General features: G+C 50.2%; 1 protein-coding gene across 2 annotated transcripts in view; it reads left to right on the top strand.

Annotated features, from left to right (window-relative positions):
• Positions 1–17,948, top strand: part of LOC119962164 (cytochrome P450 27C1) — a 32,806-nt gene extending 14,858 nt beyond the window's left edge. The window contains exons 5-9 of one of the 2 annotated variants that reach the window (XM_038790107.1): positions 1,086–1,249; positions 4,189–4,355; positions 6,295–6,373; positions 12,139–12,342; positions 17,104–17,948. In XM_038790107.1, the coding sequence (XP_038646035.1) occupies positions 1,086–1,249; positions 4,189–4,355; positions 6,295–6,373; positions 12,139–12,342; positions 17,104–17,220 (731 nt within the window). In that variant the 3' untranslated portion in view covers positions 17,221–17,948. The remainder of the gene's footprint in view (positions 1–1,085; positions 1,250–4,188; positions 4,356–6,294; positions 6,374–12,138; positions 12,343–17,103) is intronic. The other variant, XM_038790108.1, reaches the window with a different exon arrangement.
• The last annotated feature ends 3,108 nt before the right edge of the window (positions 17,949–21,056 follow it).

Genomic DNA, 21,056 nt, shown 5'->3' with positions numbered 1-21,056 from the left:
TTAAGACTGAACATTTGACATTGTCTCTAGTTGTTGTAGTGATCAATCCCAGGGGCATATCCCTCTGCTCACTTCTCCAGATTTTGTAGTCTTGCACTTTCCTTTTCAGTTTCTCCTAAGAACTTTTGTTTTCAATTTCAGTAAAAATACGACCAGAGAAAAGAGTAAATGAGGTGGTTTCCCCCGTTGCCTTCCTCGTGCGCGCTTAATGGAAATGCAAATCCACTTCCTGAAGGATCCTCTGGCTGAAAGCAACCGGGGGGTCCCCACAGGTTCTGGCTCTTCCAGTATTAATAATCTTATTGTCACCAAAAATTCACTGGGTTCCGTTATTCCGTCCACGATTCGTCAGCCGTAACATGAGACCCTTAACTGAGACTGGGGTAACTCACAAGAAGGCAAGGACGGCCACTTTGCGAGATCTCAAAAGACCCTTAAGAAGGTCCCAGATGCACTGTAGAAAATCAACTTCACCCTACTTTCCTTTATAAAATGCCTTTAAATGGCACAGTAGCACACTGGTCAGCACTGTTGCTTCACAGCTCCAGGGTCCCAGGTTCGACTCCCGGCTTGGGTGACTGTGCGGAATCTGCACGTTCTCCCTGTGGCTGCGTTGGTTTCCTCCGGGTGCTCCGGTTTCCTCCCACAAGTCCCAAAAGACGTACTATAAGGTGATTTGGGCATTCTGAATCCTCCCTCTGTGTACCCGAACAGGCGCCGGAATGTGTTGACTAGGGGCTTTTCACAGTAACTTCATTGCAGTGTTAATGTCAGCCTACTAGTGACAATAAAAGATTATTATTATATGAACGCTAAACAGGAGTGCTATCAAACCAGAATTTATCACTAAACTGCATGAAAGTGATATTAGAATAAAGGTTTGGTGAAGCATTCAGACTTGGCAATATGTCCGCTTCATGGTTTGAGGTTCCCATTTTGCAATCATTCTCAGATTTTAGGGGTAAGCATTTTATTATAACAATCGATGAAATGTGATGTTGACATGAAATGAATCTGTGTTGTTTTGTTTGCCCCTGTGTTCCTTTCACTCACTTGCCCCACTTTCCCCTGCCCGTGTAACTTAGGCGAGATCCACATTGACCGAAAAATGAGTCAGATCCAGCGGCAATTAGAGGAGGAGGGGGAGGTCCAGGGCGGACTGTTGACCTGCCTGCTGCTCAATCAGGAGATGACCCTGGAGGAGGTCTACGCCAATATGACAGAGATGCTGCTGGCTGGAGTTGATACGGTAAATCTGAGGCTTTGGTTATCACCGTCTCGCTTTGTAAGGGGGGACTTGCTGAGAGAGACCCGAGATCTGAATTCTTCTCACTAAATTTGGAGATGAGAAGAGAATTTGTGACACGCTAATTGGTCATTCCTTTACAAATTACTCCATTGGTCAAACCCCGAGGTCGAGGCTTCATATTGAAGAGCGTTGGGAAGTTGAACGAATCATATTAAATAATTGGTATTGAAATGAGTTCTCTTATTTCAAATTGGGTAAATACTGAGATATGGATAAGAAATACCCTGGGTGGGATTCGCCCTTCCTTAGACTAAGTGTTGACTCTGGGGCAGGATTCGTGGACCTCTATGACAGTAAAACTGGCGCCACACCTGGTCTAATTCAGCGACCGCTAAGGGGCTAGCACCGGTGCCACGTGGAGCACAATCGATTCCAATGGGAAACGGTGCAGGTTTCGCCAGGTCCCTGATCAACACTCGGGAGGCTGACAAGCTGCAGCCGCACGTACACATTACACTCCCCACACACACTCATCCCAGCCCCACATACACATTACACTCCCCACACACACTCATCCCAGCCGCACATACACATTACACTCCCCACACACACTCATCCCAGCCGCGCACACACATTACACTCCCCACACACACACATCACCCTCCCCACACACACTCATCCCAGCCGCACATACACATTACACTCCCCACACACACTCATCCCAGCCGCACATACACATTACACTCCCCACACACACTCATCCCAGCCACACATACACATTACACTCCCCACACACACTCATCCTAGCCGCACATACACATTACACTCCCCACACACACTCATCCCAGCCGCACATACACATTACACTCCCCACACGCACTCATCCCAGCCGCACACACACATTACACTCCCCACACACACTCATCCCAGCCGCACACACACATTACACTCCCCACACACTCATCCCAGCTGCACACACACATTACACTCCCCACACACACTCATCCCAGCCGCACATACACATTACACTCCCCACACACACTCATCCCAGCCCCACATACACATTACACTCCCCACACACACTCATCCCAGCCGCACATACACATTACACTCCCCACACACACTCATCCCAGCCGCACATACACATTACACTCCCCGCACACACTCATCCCAGCCGCACATATACATTACACTCCCCGCACACACTCATCCCAGCCGCACATATACATTACACTCCCCACACACACTCATCCCAGCCGCACATACACATTACACTCCCCACACACACTCATCCTAGCCGCACATACACATTACACTCCCCACACACACTCATCCTAGCCGCACATACACATTACACTCCCCACACACACTCATCCCAGCCGCACGTATACATTACACTCCCCACACACACTGATCCCAGCCACACACACACATTACACTCCCCACACGCACTCATCCCAGCCGCACACACACATTACACTCCCCACACACACACATCCCAGCCGCACATACACCATATGCAAACGGCGTTTACTGTACATGCGTTGGGGACGCATTGACGCCGCTGTTGAGGCGCCGGAGAGTTGCGATTTGGCGTGAAACCGCTGCCGGCCGCGATTTCGGCGTCAAAACCGATTCTCCGCCCGATTGCCTTTGCTGATTTCGGCTGATGGAGAATCCCAACCCTTAATTTTGATCCCTTTGTGGTGCCTGGCTTATCTCAGCCAATGAGAAGTGGAGGAACCTGTGAACCAGTGAACCAGGAAATGTTGCAACTGGAAACTGACGAAATTAGAGAATGTAGTGAAGGGAAGCACAACGCAACAAGGGAGGAAAACATTGGCCTTTGCCAATGGGTTACGAGGATAATGGTTGGGAACGTGAGCGCATGACACCATCGATTCCCGCCCATCACCCCCGGTATGTGGCGTTGGGTACATAATTTGCATTATCAGGCCTCCACGACGGAATCAATAACCCCCTCACCCCATCAGAACATCTACTTCGCCATAAAACCCAAGTGGTCTCCCAAGATGTGCACCTGGCCAGTAGACCTCCCAGAGGAGCTCAGTGAGTCCATCCAGGGGGGTGAAGGGGGTCATGGCATCGTCCCCTGGCACTGACGCAAGGGGCAGTGCTGCAAGGCGGGTGGGGGGGGGGGTGGGGGAGAGGTTCCAGGGTGATCCTCATAGCGCTGGACCAACCTTTAGAAGTGGTGTCCTGGGCGGGGCGGGGGCTAAGTTGCTGGTGGCCGCCCCGCAGCCGGAGGGAGTGCCGCCATCGCCGTTGCTGTCGGCGGCTTCAACGTCGCTTTTCCCGCCGCTCTCCACCTGTGCCAATTACCGAGAAAATAAAGCCCAACGTCCTCGGTGTGCAGCTCAGAAAGGGGGATTGGTCACCCGGGAAGATTACTCAATTCCCTGCAAATCCTACAGTCATCCCACTGGGAAAGTTCACTCCTGGATTTCCAACGTGCTGGAGACGGTAAGGAAGTTTGGGAGTCAGCAATTTCCGTTAATTCCGCAATCAAAAAGCAGAAGATGTGGAAACACTCGGGTCGGAAGAATCTGTGGAGAGAAGTGGAGCCAACGGCCGGGATTCTCCGGTCCCCAGCCGCGTGTTACTCGGCCGCGCGTCGCTCGATAGCGGCGGGATTCTCTCTTCCTGCCGCTTGTCGATGGGTATCCCACCCCACACCGCCGGGGAATCCCACGGACGAGGAAAAGAGAATCCCAACAGCCGAAGAATTCCGGCCAACGTCTCCGGCCTGCGACCCTTCCTCAGGCCTGCCGAGTATTCCCAACATTTTCTGTTTTCCTTTCGCATTCGCGGTATTTTCCCTTTGTGTTCGTCCATGAATTCTATGATGGATTTTTCCGGGTGGGGGGAGGGGCTTTTCCTGCCTTGTGGTAAACACTGGGCCTGTGGTTTAATTTCAGACCTCATTCACCTTATCCTGGAGCACATATTTACTGGCCAGAAACCCGGCAGTCCAGCGCGTGGTGTATGAGGAGATTGTTCGGAACCTTGGATCGGACGTCACCCCAAAGGCACAGGATTTGTCCAGATTACCTTCGGTCCGCGGAGTCCTCAAGGAAACGCTGAGGTAAAATAGTTGGGGCAAAAGTCACCTCCTTTTGTCCTCCAACCCCCTGCCCCCTAACCTCTCCCCAGCTGTCTTTCCTCAATTTGCTCTTGGATGTTGCAACCTGCTCGCTCCTCATCTGTGCTGGATCTGATGGTCAGATCAGACCCTGAGATCTGGTGCCGGTACTCTGTTGATCTAGGGTCCCAGGTTCGATTCCCAGCTTGGGTCACAGTCTGTGCGGAGTCTGCATGTTAACATAGAACACACAGTGCAGAAGGAGGCCATTCAGCCCATCGAGCCTGCACCAACCCACTTAAGCCCTCACCCACCCTATCCCCATAACCCAATAACCCCTCCTCACCTTTTTGGTCACTAAGGGCAATTTATCATAGCCAATCCACTTAACCTGCAGGTCTTTGGACTGTGGGAGGAAACTGGAGCACCCGGAGGAAACCCACGCAGGCATGGGGAGAACGTGCAGACTCCGCACAGACAGTGATCCAGCGGGGAATCGAACCTGGGACCCTGACGCGGTGAAGCCACAGTGCTATCCACTGTGCTACTGTGCTGCTCTATCACGTTTTCCCCGTGGCTGCGTGGGTTTCCTCCAGGTGCTCCGGTTTCCTCCCACAAATCCGGAAAGACGTGCTTGTTAGGTGAATTAGACATTCTGAATTCTCCCTCCTTGTACCCGAACAGGCGCCCGAGTGTGGCGACTAGGGGATTTTCACAGTAACTTTATTGCAGTGTTAATGTAAGCCTACTTGTGACAATAAAGATTATTTATTTATTTGCTGAAAAGCTGGGCAAAACGTTTCCCACAACTTGCCAGAATAGATAAAAAAAAGCAGGGGGAGTGGATATTCATCTTACTGCACTGAAATGAAAAATGAAAATTGCTTATTGTCACAAGTAGGCTTCAATGAAGTTACTATGAAAAGCCCCTAGTCGCCACACTCGGGCGCCTGTTCGGGTACAAGGAGAGGAGGGAGAATTCAGAATGTCCAATTCACCTAACAAGCACGTCTTTCAGGACTTGTGGGAGGTTCCAGCACCTGTCCGGGGAGGCTACTACGGGAATCGAACCGTGCTGCTGGCCTGCTTTAAAAGCCAGCGATTTAGCCAAGTGAGCTAAACCAGCCCCTCAGCCAACCAGCACTGCACTACTGGTGTGGTTTTCAACTCAAAATACTTCATTGTAAGTGAAGGTCTTTTGAGAAGTTTTTGTGCGGCATTGTTCTAAATGAATGCAAACCCTTCCAATGCTGTGATCCTGATGTACCGACAAACCAGGCACACTCCACTCAATAGTCAGTCATTTATTCCTATTCAGACCTATGTTCTGTCTGCCGCAGTGGGAGCTGGTCACAGTGGCTGGAATAAAGCTGCACTATTGAAATGCAATTCTGTGCCCTGTGGGGCAGCGAGTCAATTCACTCTGACAAAAGATGTGTCAAAGGCGGTCTTTGCATTGATTCCATGGTCTAATTCAACATTGAGAACGTTTGATGGGGCCTCTCAAGGGGTGGCCCTGGGGGAGGTAATGTACAAACAGAGATGTGTCTGCCACTTTGCTTTACTTAGTGCAGTAATTTGCAAGCTGGGTCTCCTAATTGCTGTGGATAAGAGGACGGGGGCGCCCAACTTGTAATTTTAATTGGAGTCTCTCAACAGACCCACAAAAAAAAACGTGGTTTTCCCCTCCGGCCGTCATCTCTGATCCCGATTGCTCTCCGTGTGTTCCTGTCGGACAGCACACCTTCCTGCTGACGAGACGATCCGTTCTGTCAGTTTGCTGGGGGCTCACTGGGGCTCCCCGCTGTGAATTGGGGAGTAAAGATCAGAGGAGGAGCAGCACTAAGGAAAACCCGCTCAGAAAAGTAACAGTTTGACGTTGAATAACCCGGGAAGCAAGTTAACGTAAAGTGAGAAATGTCCTTTTTGCTTTCCACTGCAGGCTGTTCCCTGTGCTTCCCGGGAATGGACGGGTCACCCAAGAGGACATGATTGTTGGTGGATACTTCATCCCAAGTGGAGTGAGCTGAATGTTTGTTATGGAGAAATGCATTTAGTGACAAACCCCTCCCACCCCCGCCCCCGTCCAAGTACTCGCCCTGTGAACTTTAATTTCTTCATAAGGTTTCAAATTTCTGTTGGTGTGAAGAACGTATAAATAACAACTTGCATTCATAGAACCGTAAAATCGTAGAATGTTACGACACAGAAAGGCCACTCGGCCCATCGTATTGGTACTACTTCATTCACTGAGCCGTTGCACGTTATGGAATCTGCTTCCACCAGCTCTTCATCAAGTCAAGCATTCCGACTGCTCTGCGTGGGAAAACAATCTCCTCTTCGCCCCTCCGGATACATAGATACATAGAAGATAGGAGCAGGAGGAGGCATTTTGGCCATTCGAGACTGCTCCTCCATTCATCACGATCATGGCTGATCATCCAACTCAGTAGCCTAATCCTGCTTTCTCCCATTGGCCTTTGATCCCATTCTCCCCCAAGTGCTATATCCAGCCACCTCTTGAATATATTCAAAGTTTTATCATCAACTACTTCCTGTGGTAATGAATTCCACAGGCTCACCACTCTTTGGGTGAAGAAATGTCTCCTTATCTCTGTCCAAAATGGTTTACCCTGAATCCTCAGACTGTGTCCTGGACACACTCATCATTGGTAACATCTTCCCTGCATCTACCCTGTCTAGTCCTGTTAGAATTTTATAAGTCTCTATTAGATCCCCCCTCATTCTTCTGAACTCCAGCGAGAACAATCCCAACCTAGTCAATCTCTCCTCAATGACATTCCCGCCATCCCAGGAATCAGTCTGGTAAACCTTCGCTGCACTCCCTCGAGAGCAAGAACATCCTTCCTCAGAGAAGGAGACCAAAACTGCACGCAATATTCCAGGTGTGGCCTCACCAAGGCCCTGTACAATTGCAGCAACACATCCCTGCTCCTGTACTCAAAACCTCTCATAATGAAGGCCAACATATCATTAGCCTTCTTTACCGCCTGCTGCACCTGCATGCTTACCTTCAGCAAATAGTGCACGATGATACCCAGGTCCCGCTGCACACTCCCCTTACCCAATTTATAACCATTCAGGTAGTAATCTGCCTTCCTGTTTTTGCTTCCAAACTAATTGGATTGGATTTGTTTAACCTCACACTTATCCAAATTATACTGCATCTGCCATTGATTTGTCCACTCGCCCAACCTGTCCAGATCTTGCTGTAGGATCCCTGCATCTTCGTCACAATTCGCCCTCCCACCTAATTTGGTATCATCTGCAAACTTTGAGACGTTACATTTTGTTCCCTCATCCAAATCATTAATATATATTGTGAATAAGGTTTAAGGTGTGAGGGGCAAGGTTTAGAGGATATGTACGAGGCAAGATTTTTACACAGAGGGTAGTGGGTGCCTGGAACTCGCTGCCGGAGGAGGTGGTGGAAGCAGGGACGATAGTGACGTTTGAGGGGCATCTTGACAAATACATGAATAGGATGGGAATCGAGGAATACTGACCCAGGAAGTGTAGAAGATTTTAGTTTAGACGGGCAGCATGGTCGGCACGGGCTTGGAGGGCCAAAGGGCCTGTTCCTGTGCTGTACTTTTCTTTGTTCTTTGTTCTTTGAATAGCTGGGGTCCCAGCACCGATCCCTGTGGTACCCCACAGGTTACTGATTGCCAATTTGAAAAGGACCCATTAATCCCTACCGTTTGTTTCCTCTCTGCCAATCAGTTTTCTATCCACCTCAATACATTTCCCCCAATCCCATGCGCTTTAATTTTGCACAATAATCTCTTATGCGGGACTGTGTCAAACAAGGCTCCCCCTTATCAACTGCACTGGTTACCTCTTCAAAGAATGCCAACAGATTTGTCAAGCATGATTTTCCCTTCGTAAATCCACGCTGACCCTGATTAATCCTGCCACTGCTTTCTAAAGTTCCGCTATAAAGTCCTTGATAATTGATTCAAGCATTTCCCCAAGACCGATGTTAGGCTTACTGGTCCCTCTTTTGCCAATGATTTTTAAAATCCGTTACCACTGGTTATTGACCCGTTTGCGGAAGGGGGTAACTGCTCTCTCCTCCGAAATCTCTCGTCACCTGGAAAAATTCCAGATGTTCCCCTCTCAACCTTCGAACAGCCCTAAATGTTTGCAGTTATAAACAGAAAATGCTGGAAATTTCGAATAGCCTGTCGGTGTCTGTGGAGGGAGGAACGAGAGTGAACGGGCTCGATTCTCCATCCCAGGATGCCCGGATCATGTTCCCCGATAGGACAGAGAATTGGGAAAAATCAGGATGGGCGCCTTTATCGCGATACTTTCCCCTCCTATTGGCAGCGGGAATGAGGTCCACGATTCTGCACCGGCGGGGGGGGGGGGGCGTAAATGAATGAAAGTGAGTCTTAATAGGGGTCCGCCTATTACAGGAGTCCCTGTGGTGGGGGCGGGGGGGTCTCCCCATTATAGGGGTCCCTGTGGGAGCTCCCCATTATAGGGGTCCCTGTGGGAGGTCTTCCCATTACAGGGGTCCTTGTGGGCAGCACGGTAGAGTAGTGATTAGCACTATGGCTTCACAGCGCCAGGGGCCCAGGTTCGATTCCCCGCTTGGGTCACTGTCTGTGCGGAGTCTGCACGTTCTCCCCGTGTCTACGTGGGTTTCCTCCGGCTGCTCCGGTTTTCTCCCACAAGTCCCGAAAGACGTGCTGTTAGGTGAATTGGACATTCTGAATTCTCCCTCTGTGTACCCGAACAGGCGCCGGAGTGTGGCGAGCAGGGGATTTTCACAGCGCTTCATGTAATGTAAGCCTACTTGTGACAATAAAGTTTATTAAAAATTTCTTTTAAAGGAGTCCCTGTGGAGGGGTCCCTTCATTACAGGGCTCTCTGTGGTGGGGTCCCCCTATCACAGGGGTCCCTGTGGAGAGGTCCCCTTGATACAGGGGTCCCTGTGGAGAGGTCTCCTTGATACAGGGGTCGCTGTGGATGGGGCCCCTCCAATGCAGGGGTCCCTGTGGAGAGGTCCCCTTGATACAGGGGTCCCTGTGGAGAGGTCCCCTTGGGGTCCCTGTGGATGGGGCCCCTCCAATGCAGGGGTCCCTGTGGAGAGGTCCCCCTGATACAGGGGTCCCTGTGGAGAGGTCTCCTTGATACAGGGGTCCCTGTGGATGGGGCCCCTCCATTACAAAGGTCCCTGTGGAGAGGTCCCTTTGATACATGGGTCGCTGTGGATGGGACCCCTCCATTACAGGGGTCCCTGTGGAGAGGTCCCCTTGATACAGGGGTCCCTGTGGATGGGGCCCCTCCAATGCAGGGGTCCCTGTGGAGAGGTCCCCTTGATACAGGGGTCCCTGTGGATGGGGCCCCTCCATTACAGGGGTCCCTGTGGAGAGGTCCCCTTGATACAGGGGTCCCTGTGGCGGGGTCCCCCTATCACAGGGGTCTCTGTGGAGAGGTCCCCTTGATACAGCAGTCTGTGTGGAGGGGTCCCCCAATTATTAATATTGTTGTTATTATTATTAGCATTTTTCCAATCCATTGGAACGTTTTCCATGTCCAAGCAATTTTGGAATATTATAACCAATGGATCCACTAATACTCTAGGATGAAGGTTATCAGGTCCTCACTCCCAGGAGTTTGTTCAGTACCGTTTCCCTATTGATGCTGATTGATTCTATGTTCCACCTTTTCTATTACCTTTGAATTACCCATTCCTATAGGGGTGGTACCAGTATTGTCCCTCGTGAAAACTGAGGCAAAGTATTGATTTAGCATCTCTGCTATTTCTGTGTTCCACACAGAACTCCAGTTGTGATTTTATTAATATCCTATACAACTGAAGCATAACTTGGCCACTTTTCATGGAATTTACAGTGCAGAAGGAGACCATTCAGCCCATCGAGTCTGCACCGGCTCTTTGAAAGAGCACCCGACCCAAGCCCACACCTCCACACTATCCCCATAACGCAGTAACCCCACCCAACATGAAGGGACATTTTGGACACTAAGGGCAATTTAACATGGCCAATCCACCTAACCTGCACATCTTTGGACTGTGGGAGGAAACCGGAGCACCCGGAGGAAACCCACGCAGACACGGGGAGGATGTGCAGACTCCGCACAGACAGTGACCCCAACCGAAAATCGAACCTGGAACCGAGGAGCTGTGAAGCAATTGTGCTATCCACAATGCTACCGTACTGCCCCTTTGTAATTGTGAGCGGAATTGTAATCAATTCGCCTCACAATAAATGATAACATTTTATTAGCTTTCCTAATTGCTTGCTGTACCTGCAAACTAACTAGGATACAATGTTCCCTCTGCATTTCAAAGCTCTGCTGTTTCTCATCATTTAGATAATAAGCTATTTTTATTCTTCCTGCCAAAATTGACTTCACATTTTCCCACATTATACTCCATCTGCCACTCATTGCCCATTCATTCAACCTATTGACGTCCCTTTGTAACCTCATGATGTCTTCTTCACAACTTACTTTCCGACCTGTCTTTGTGTTCAGAGCAATCCTAGCAAACATGCCTTCACTTCCTTCAACCAAGTCATAAATTGTGAAAGGTTGAGGCCCTGGCACTGATCCCTGTGACACACTACTCATTACATCCCCTCAACCAGAAAATGGCCTATTTATGCCTACTCTCTGTTTCCTGTTAGCTAGCCGATCTCCTATCCCACATTGTGATTGCTCCTATATTGTGATTGCTACATCAGAAGCCACAGCCCCAATTCCTCGTCCCAGGACTCCACAGTTTGGGGACCCTTCTTATAAAGAGGGTGAAAAGCCAAAGACAAATGTGGAACTGCAATCGCAGGTTGAGTGGCCTACACCTCCTTGTTCACATGTTTGTGCAAGTGGAAAAGGTTTTGGGTCATCAGGATTAGTACAACTTTTATGTGGCGTAAGATGAACTGAAAAAGCCCCAAATAAATGTTTATTTTATTCTTTCGAGGGATGTGGGCATCACCGGCAACGCCAGCATTTATTGCCCAACCTTAATTACTGCCCATCCCTAATTGTCCTTGAAATGAGTGGCTTGCTCGGCCATTTCAGAGGGCAGTTCAGAGTCAAGTGGGTCTGGATTCACATGTAGGCCAGACCGGGTAAGGACGGCAGATTTCCTTCGCTAAAGGACATTAGTGAACCAGATGGGTTTTTACAACAATCAGTTATGGTTGCCATGGTCACCCACCGCGACCACCTTTATAATTACAGATTTATTAATTTAATTCATATCTCGCAAGGTGCCATGGTGGGATTTGAACCCATGATCAAATGACAAAAGTCATCCAGACTCTAAACGTTTGCTCCCTTCCCTCCCTCCACAGATACTGTGAGACCTGCTGAGATTGTCCAGTATTTTCTGCTTTTGTTCCCAGAGCGTTAGCCTGGGCCTCTGCAATACTTGTCCAGTGACACGACCATCATACCTCCACCTCTCCCAGTAACTCTCTCCCTCCATCTCTACTGTGTTCATTCCTGCCGCCAACGTTTATTCTCACTTCTCAATTCCAAATCTTCCATTGTATAATTTTCCTCTTCCTTTCTCTCTCCCTCACACTGACTCTTCACACTATATCCCATCGATCAGTCTTCCCACCTTCAGAATCCTCTCCTTCTCAACGCGATTTATTGTCATTCTCCCCTTGTTGGATCGTGGTGCCCTGGATCTTACAATCAGGTTTCGGGGTGGGGAGGGGGGGGGGTACTAACCAGCACTAACAATTCCTTGTTTGTTTTTCCCTCCCTCCCTGCCCAGACACAGCTTGCGCTCTGCCACTACACCACCTCTCACGACAGGGAGGTTTTCGACCAGCCCGGGGAGTTCCAGCCACACCGCTGGCTGAGGAAGAACGACGCGGATCGGGTGGATAACTTTGGTGCAATCCCGTTTGGCTATGGGGTGCGGAGCTGCGTGGGGCGGAGGATCGCAGAGCTGGAGATACACCTAGCACTTATACAGGCAGGTCTAGCTTCTCATCGGGGTCTGGCTCGGGGTTTAGTGGGTGGAAAACGCTTGGCTCTTGCGCCAGGATAGAAATTGTTGCTTTTACGAGAGTGCGGATATTCTAGCACAGGCTGCTCAGCATTTTGAAGGGTTTGCACTTTGGAGGTCTTGCAGTGCAGTGGGTAGCGCCCCTGCGTCTGAGGCAGACAATCAGGTTCGAGTTCCACCCCAGGACTTCAAGACCAGTGACCAAGGAAGGCGCAATCAAAACATGGACAACTAGGTTGAGCATTGACCTGTAAGTCCATCTAGTACAAGCCAACGGCTGTACGGTTGATGTGTTATGTACTCTGGAATAACACAGGCTGCAACTGGATGCAGCTTTAACCAAAAGATACTCCAGACCTTGAAGTTAGTTCAATCTGATTTATTGAACCAGTTGGCACAGTTCTCTCTGAGTTCGACTCTCTGCTAACCTAAGTGTGGTTACTCTGTCTGACTGAACCAGACTAGCCCTTAGCCACGTGCTGGAGGTGTGATACTGTACATACACCCTGACTCACTCTGTAGATGTTCATCAGTGGCAAGAGGCGGAGTGTGAGTGCCTCGTGCCTTTTATAGTGAGATACCACCCCTGAGTGTCCTGCCTGCTCATTGGCCATGTCCTGTTCTCTGTGTTCATTAGCTGCCTGTCTGCATATCATGACAGCGGTAAGAGTGGGAGAGACTCCTGGTCACCATGCGATGGGAGGAACGTTGGATCCTCTACCATCACTATCCATAGGTCCAGGCGACAACATGTCTATAAAAGTGTATATTGCCACAGTAACAGACTGATCTGTAACACACTACCGCATTTCCTAGGGGTCCCACAGTTTGATTTGATGTTTTCTGTGCCTTGTAATGGAGTGACCAGAAACCCGCCATTCTCTTGAGATTCAGAAGCTATCGGGCAAAGGTATATGACGTAATGATCACAATATTACACCAGAAATCGAGAGTTCAAATCCTACCGTAGCCAGTTAAATCTGAATTCAATAGATTAATCAGTACAAATGGAAGACATTCAACACATAATGCCTGTGCTGGAAAGAGTTGGCCAATTAGTCTCACTTCTTTGCTCTTTATCTCCACATTTCAGGCAGAACATTCCCGATCGTGACAACTCTTAATACAATAGGAGGTTCTTCTCTTCCCGCTCTGGTTCCTTCGTCAATTAACTTAGATCTGTCTGGCCTCTGATTTACCAACCCTCCTGCCGATGGAAATAGTCCCTTGCCCTACCAACTCTGGCAAAACCCCTTCCAAATTTTGAACCTCTCTTCCTTTAATCTTCTAATCGGATAATTTGGGAGCTGGCTCCAGGCCACTAAAGCTGTTGGATTGGCTTAAAAATCCACCTCCAGGGTGGGGAGATTTCCAACCCCATGGAATGCCGTCCGCTCCAAGTTGATTGTTTGTCTCGTAGCACCCTCTAAGTCAGCTGAGCAAACGATTCTGCTGCAACGCAATCGCTACACATGAATGTAGGCTCTGCTGGTAGAGCTTTCTCCTCCAAAGTTCAACTCACCACCTCGGGTTGTCCTAAAGCACTTTGCATCCAGTTAAGTACGTTTTAAGTGTAGCCATTGTCCAAATGTAGGTAATATGCGCACAGCATGCTCCCACACAAGCAACAATATGATCATGACCAGATCATCAGTTTGGTGATATTGATTGAGGGATAAATATTGACCAGGACACCGGAGAGAACACCACTGCTCGTTTTCAAAAGAGGGGCCAGGGTATGTCTCATGTTCAGCTGAGAGAGTAAACAGGGCATCGGTTTAATGCCAAATCCAAAACATGGGTTGCGGGATTCTCTGATCCTGAGGCTCAGTGTTGACGCCGTCTTACACACCGTTGTGTTTCCCGATGGCGTTAACATGGCCTCAGGAGCAGCGATTCTGACCCCTACAGGGGGCCAGCACGGCACTGGAGCGACCCACGCCGCTCCAGCTGCCGATCCCCAGCATCAGATCGGGTCTGCACACGCGCAGTGGGACCGGCGCGATTGCCGCGCATGCGCGGTGGCTCCCCTCTCCGCGGCGGCCCCGATGCAACATGGCCTAGGGCTACAGGGGCCGGCGTGGGACAAAAGAGGCCCCCAGCCCGAGAGGCCGGTCCGCCAATCAGAGGCCCCAATTGCGGGCCAGGACACAGCGGAGGCACACCCCCACCCTCGGGGTCAGACCCACCTCCACCCCCCCCCCCCCCCCCCCCCCTCACCAGGCTGCCCCCGGATGAATGCATGCCCAGGTTCCCCCTCCCCCCCCCCCCCCACCAGGCTGCCCCCGGATGAATGCATGCCGAGGTTCCCCCTCCCCCCTACCAGGCTGCCCCCGGATGAATGCATGCCGAGGTTCCCCCTCCCCCCTACCAGGCTGCCCCCGGATGAATGCATGCCGAGGTTCCTCCGGGTACGACCACACGGGGTGTGACTCGGATTTTTTTGCGCGTCCGCTCAGCCCATCCCGAGTGTGAAATCACCGGGGTGGGGGGGGGGGGGGGGGGGGGGGGGGGGGGGGGAGCGTACAGCGACCCCTGACCGGCGCCATGCCGGCGCCGATTCTCCGGTGAAGCGCTAGACCAGCGTCGGGGCAGCGTCACGCGATTCGAGCTGGTCCCGGCCGTTCTCCAGCCCGACCTGGGCTGAGAGAATCCTGGCCGGTATCTCTGCCAGTGCAGCTCTCCCTCAGCACTGCGCTGGAGTGTCAGCCTTGATTTTTTGGGTGGGACTTAAATCCACAACCCTCCTCGGACCCAGAGTCGAGAATGCAACAAATTCAGCTGCAGATCATTATGGTTGAAACAGGCAGAGATTTTAATTCAGGTCAGAGTTGGAAAGACAAAGCTACAGATCAAAAATGTTAATAAAAACGAAATGAAGCATCGCATGAAGAAATGAAGAAGAATGGCTTTGATGGTGAAGGACCCTTGGACCTTTATCTCGTCGCTTAGGGGGTCGGTGAGAAGGAAGAGCCCGTGTAAACTGTCCCACCCATAACTTAACTCTTGTGTTCAGGACACTGTCCGTGTGGAGTTTGCGCATTCTCCCTGTGTCTGGATGGGTTTCACCCCCACAACCCAAAGATGTGCAGGCTAGGTGGATTGGCCACGCTAAATTGCCCCTTAATTGGAAAAAATTGGGTATTGTAATTTTTTAAAAAGCTCTTGTGTTGCCTTATCACTCTGCTCGCTGACCTTCATTGGATCCTGGCCAGAGAACAACTCCGCATGTTCATCTCTGTGTGGCTCGCCCCATACTGTTCATGTAACCCTTTCCAGCTCTACAACCCTCCGAGATCTCTATGCTCCTCCAGCTCAGGCCTCATGTGCATCCTCCACTTCCTTTATCCCACCGTTAGAGGCTGTGCCTCCTGCTTAGCTCTCAAAGCTCTGGAATTTCCTCCTCAAACCGACCTGTTCCTTCCCACTTGGACTAGCTTTTAATTCCAGATTTATTAAAATTCCACCAGCTGCCATGGTGGGATTTGAACTCTGAACATTAAGAAGTCTGGTGTTGTGAGACTTCTTACTGTGCCCAGCCCAGTCCAGCGCTGGCATCTCCACCTCATGCCCAGAACTTTAGCCTGGGCGTCTGGATTGCTAGTCCAGTGACATCACCACTACGCCACTGCCTCTTCTGACCATGTCGCCGAGGGGCACCATGTGGTTATGAATTGGGACGGAACTAAAAATAGCTCCATGATGGGGTGAGAGAACTCCAGAAATAACAGGCGATTCTTTGCCAGCAACTAGATAAATAGGAATGGAACAAGATGAGACAGTACCACCCAGCTGGTCAACAGTGTCAAAGGCCGCAGAGATAGTTACTATAGTCAGAGAGGATGTTGCTGTGAAACCATGGTTTAAATTTAAAATTTATTTTTTAATTTACTGCCTGAGAACTCCTAATTTGTATTTTTTTAAAACTAAGACTAAAGCCACATTCCAGTGACTTGGGGTCACAGTCAAAGATGGCGAACATTTGCATCACCGTACCTTTATATTCCAAAACTAGTGAAATGGAGACAACCTAGCTACAAAACCACACCAAGAACAATAGCCATGGTGGGTTATGAATGGGTGTCGACATCTATCCCATCAGCAAAGCGCCCAGGTGATTACCTGAGTACTCAACTGGGTGGGGACAAGCAACGTCGCACATTCACTTGGGCAATGGAACTCTAGCTGAGAGAGCAATTCCCAACAATTATCTAGTTAAAGGAACGCGGCACAGTGGCACAGTGGTTAGCACTGCTGCCTCTCAGTGCCAGGGACCTGGGTTCGATTCTGGCCCCGGGTTACTGTCTGTGGAGTTTGCATGTTCTCCCTTTTTCTGCGTGGGTTTCCTCCCACAGTCCAAAGATGTGCAGATCAGGTGGATTGCGGCAATATTGCCCCTTGGTGTCCAAAAGATTAGATTAGATTAAGGAGTGTAGATTAGATTAAGGAGTTAATGAGATACAGCACGGGAATAAGCTTGAGAAGGTTGGTGCAAACTCGATGTGCCGAATGGCCTCCTTCTGCACTGTTGGGATTCTACAATTCTCGTTTCAGTCACGCATAAAACTTTGCTCTTTGACCGGGCTTCTGATCACCAGTCCTAATATTTCCTTGTGTGGCTTGGCGCAAACTTTGGTCTGATAATGGCTCTATATAAATGCAAATTGTTTTGGGGGCATTGCTTCATAACACACTTGTGCTGATCATTTGAACCTCTGCTTCCTTCAGCTCCTGCAAGCGTTTGAGATAAAGGTGGCACCCAATACTGGAACTGTTCCTGCCAAAACCCATGGCCTACTGGGTCCCGGAAAGCCTATCAACCTGAAATTTGTGGACAGGAAATAATGTGACTGGCGAGGGGGGAAGGGGGGGTGCTGGCACAGGCCAGTGTGACATGAAGCGGGTACCTGGAGAACTCAGTGAAAAAAATGTCATTATGCGTCACAAACACGATCGATTGAGTCCGACAACGTTGAGGATTTTGAAGCAACTCGTGCGAACAGCGGCATGCGGTGTGGAAAGAAGACAAGAGCTTTTTATTCAACTCGATTTTAGCAGAGCAGAGATCGTTCCACTTTACATTGACGCCAAAGGTCATCGTCTGGTAAAATGCCTGGTTGGAGAATTTTTTCTTTTACCATTTGGGAGATTGTAAGACCTTGTCACTCCTCAAACGCTACCTCCGTAACATTTACGCCCACCTACCAAGAGTTTTGCACCTCACCTGAATATGCATGAGAAGTGTATAAACTCATTGGAGCTTTCAAGAGAACCGTCAAGGTGTTAAGGCATTTAAACCTGGCCTTAAATGTTTGAAAAAACTGCGGAGTTTTAAAAAAATCAGTACTTGCTATTTCACTGTTTCTTGATGTCAGCCTGAGGGCTCTCATTACCGACTGTGTGCTAAATGACTGATTTCACAAACTATCATTATCACAGTGTGGTGCCTGTCAGTTCACAGTCTAACAGCTCCAAGTGCTCATACGTCTTTGATGTGATGCTGTGAATACTAATGGTTGTTTTATAAGGGATTAAGTAGTTGAACAAACTTAAATATAGTGATTCTTTTCTTATCATTGTGAGTGTTTTTTTAAATACTGAACACAACCTTTTTTAAAGTATTTTACTCAACAAATTTTCAACAGTTTTAGAATTCACAACAGCTCCGCAAAACCCCTCTTCCCCCTCAACAGTCAACGGTAACCAGCTCCCAGAAATGCATGATAAACAAACCCCAACAATTGTAGGACCCATCACTCGCCACCCCACCCCCCCCCCCCCCCCCCCCCACCCCCTTAGTGCAAATTTCACCCTCTGCTGGGCTAAAACTCTTAGCAGTTCCCCCGCCACACTGTGGCACAGAAACTGACCTCCACCCCAACAAGACCCACCTACGAGCAATCAGCGAGGCAATGGCTGAAACATCTGCCTCGCACCTGCCTGCAGCGCCAGCCGGTCCTACACCCCGAATATGGCTTCTAGGGGACCGGGCTCCACCTCCACATGTAAGACCCCCAAAATGGTGCTGAACACCGTCACACCGTCCCTAAAACCTTTCCAGCTTCGGGCAGGACCAAAAGAGATGTATATGATTTGCAGGGGCCCTCCCACGCCACTCACGGACATCCTCAACCCCTTTGAACAACTGGCTCGTCTTAGACATTTTGAGATGCGCCCTGTACACCACCTTCAGCTGTATCAGCCCCAGCCTTTTGCACAAAGTCAAGTCATTTACCCTGGCACCACAGGCCCTTCTCCAGTGCCACCCCCAACTCTTCCGCCCACTTTGTCTTAATCCCCTCCATGGACATCGCATTCTCCTCCAAAATCCACCCGGAAATCTCCGTGACGACCCCCTCTCTCAAACCCCCCCCCCCCCACCGTTGACAGCACTGCCTCCAGCGAGGAGGAGGTAGGCGGTATCGAGAAGGTCAAGTAGACATTCCTCGCCAAGTTCCGCACCTACATATACCAGAGACGTTCGCCCCCATCTCAGGCCAAGCCTCTCGCCCAACTCCTCCAGACTCGCAAATCGCCTTCCCAGAAACAGATCCTTCGTTTCAGGGCAGCACAGTAGTACAGTGGTTAGCACTATGGCTTCACAGCGGCAGGGTCCCGGGTTTGATTCCCGGCTTGGGTCACTGTCTGTGCGGAGTCTGCACGTTCTCCCCGTGACTGTGTAGGTTTCCTCCGGGCGCTCCGGTTTCCTACCACAGGTCCCGAAAGACGTGCTGTTAGGTAATTTGGACATTCTGAATTCTCCCTCCGTGTCCCTGAACAGGCGCCGGAATGCGGCGATCAGGGGCTTTTCACAGTAACTTCATTGCAGTGTTAATGTAAGCCTACTTGTGACAATGAAGATTATTATTATTAATCCCCCTCTCGTCCCATTCCCAGTATCTTGCGTTCATCCTCCCCGGCTTAAACCCCTCATGATTCCCCCGAATCGGCAACGCCCCTGCCCCCCCCCCCCCCCTTCCCCCCCGCCGACCCAGCTCCCAACCTAAAATGCTGCCTAAGCTGCCTCCAGATCTTCAACGTGGCCACCACCACCGGACTCGCCAAATACTTGTCTGGGACCAACGGGAGCGGGGCTGTTGGCAGTGCCCACAACCCTGACGCCCTGCAAGAGCCCCCAACTCCATCCTCACCCAGAAGCCCCCCCCCCCCCCCCCCCCCCCCCCCGCTCCCTGCTCCATCCCCGAATCTTTTCTGCATTAGGCGCCCAATAAGGGGCTGGTTTAGCACAGGGCTAAATAGCCGGCTTTTAAAGCAGACCAAGCAGGCCAGCAGCACGGTTCAATTCCCGTACCAGCCTCCCCGAACAGGCGCCGGAATGTGGCGACTAGGGGCTTTTCACAGTAACTTCATTTGAAGCCTACTTGTGACAATATGCGATGTTCATTTCATTTTTCATGTCATTCCAAAATAATGCACCAAATTTGGGAGGCCTAACCCCTCCCACCTGCCACCTCCTCTGCAGTATCACCTTCCTAATCCTAGCCAACCCACCCGCCGAAGAAACACCTTGGGCAAAAAGACCGGCAGGCATTGAAACAAGAACAAGAATTGTGGCAAAACATTTACTGCCTACACCCGGCCCGCCCACGGCAGAGGGAGTTTGTCCCTCTGTCAGCGATTCAGCCTTCACCCTCCCCACCAAACTAGTGAAATTAAACTTCTGAAGATCTGCCCAATCCCGGGCCACCTGTACCCCTAGATACCTAAAACGTGACGTCACCAGAGGAAATGGCAGCCCCCCCCCCCCCCCCCCCCCCCCATTCGCACTCCTAGCGGGAGACCATAAGTACTCACTTTCCCCTAAATACAATTTGCAGCCTGAAAACATCCCAAAACAACCCCATTATACACCCCAGCGAAACGCTCGGCTCTGAAATACACAGCAACAAAGGACATAAGACCATAAGACATAGCAGCAGAATTAGGCCACTCGACCCATCAAGTCTGCTCCACCATTCATTCATAGCTGGTATTTTCTCATCCCCATTCTCCTGCCTTCTCCCCATAACCCCTGATCCCCTTATTAATCAAGAACCTATCTATCTCTGTCTTAAAGACACTCAGTGATTTGGCCTCCACAACCTTCTGCGGCAAAGAGTTCCACAGATTCACCACCCTCTGGTTGAAGAAATTCCTCCTCATCTCTGTTTTAAAGGATCGTCCCTTTAGTCTGAGATTATGTCCTCTGGTTCTAGTTTCTCCTACAAGTGAAAACATCCTCCCCACGTCCACTCTATCCAGGCCTCGCAGTATCCTGTAATTTTCAATAAGATCCCCCCTCATCCTTCTAAACTCCAATGAGTACAGACCCAGAGTCCTCAACCGCTCCTCATACGACAAGTTCTTCATTCCAGGGATCATTCTTGTGAACCCCCTTTGGACCCTTTACAAGGCCAGCACATCCTTCCTTGGATACGGGGCCCAAAACTGCTCACCATATTCCAAATGGGGTCCGGCCAGAGCCTTATACTGCCTCGGAAGTACATCTCTGCTCTTGTATTCTAGCCCTCTTAACATGAATGCTAACATTGCATTTGCCTTCCTCACTGCCGACTGAACCTGCATGTTAACATTGAATCTTGAACTAGGACTCCGAAGTCCCTTTGTCCTTCTGATTTCCTAAGCATTTTCACATTTAGAAAATAGTCAATGCCTCCATT

Source organism: Scyliorhinus canicula, chromosome 2 (assembly GCF_902713615.1).
Source record: "Scyliorhinus canicula chromosome 2, sScyCan1.1, whole genome shotgun sequence".
Lineage (NCBI taxonomy): Eukaryota > Metazoa > Chordata > Chondrichthyes > Carcharhiniformes > Scyliorhinidae > Scyliorhinus > Scyliorhinus canicula.
Note: the sequence above shows the minus strand (reverse complement) of the source record. Positions and strands in the feature narration are given on the sequence as shown.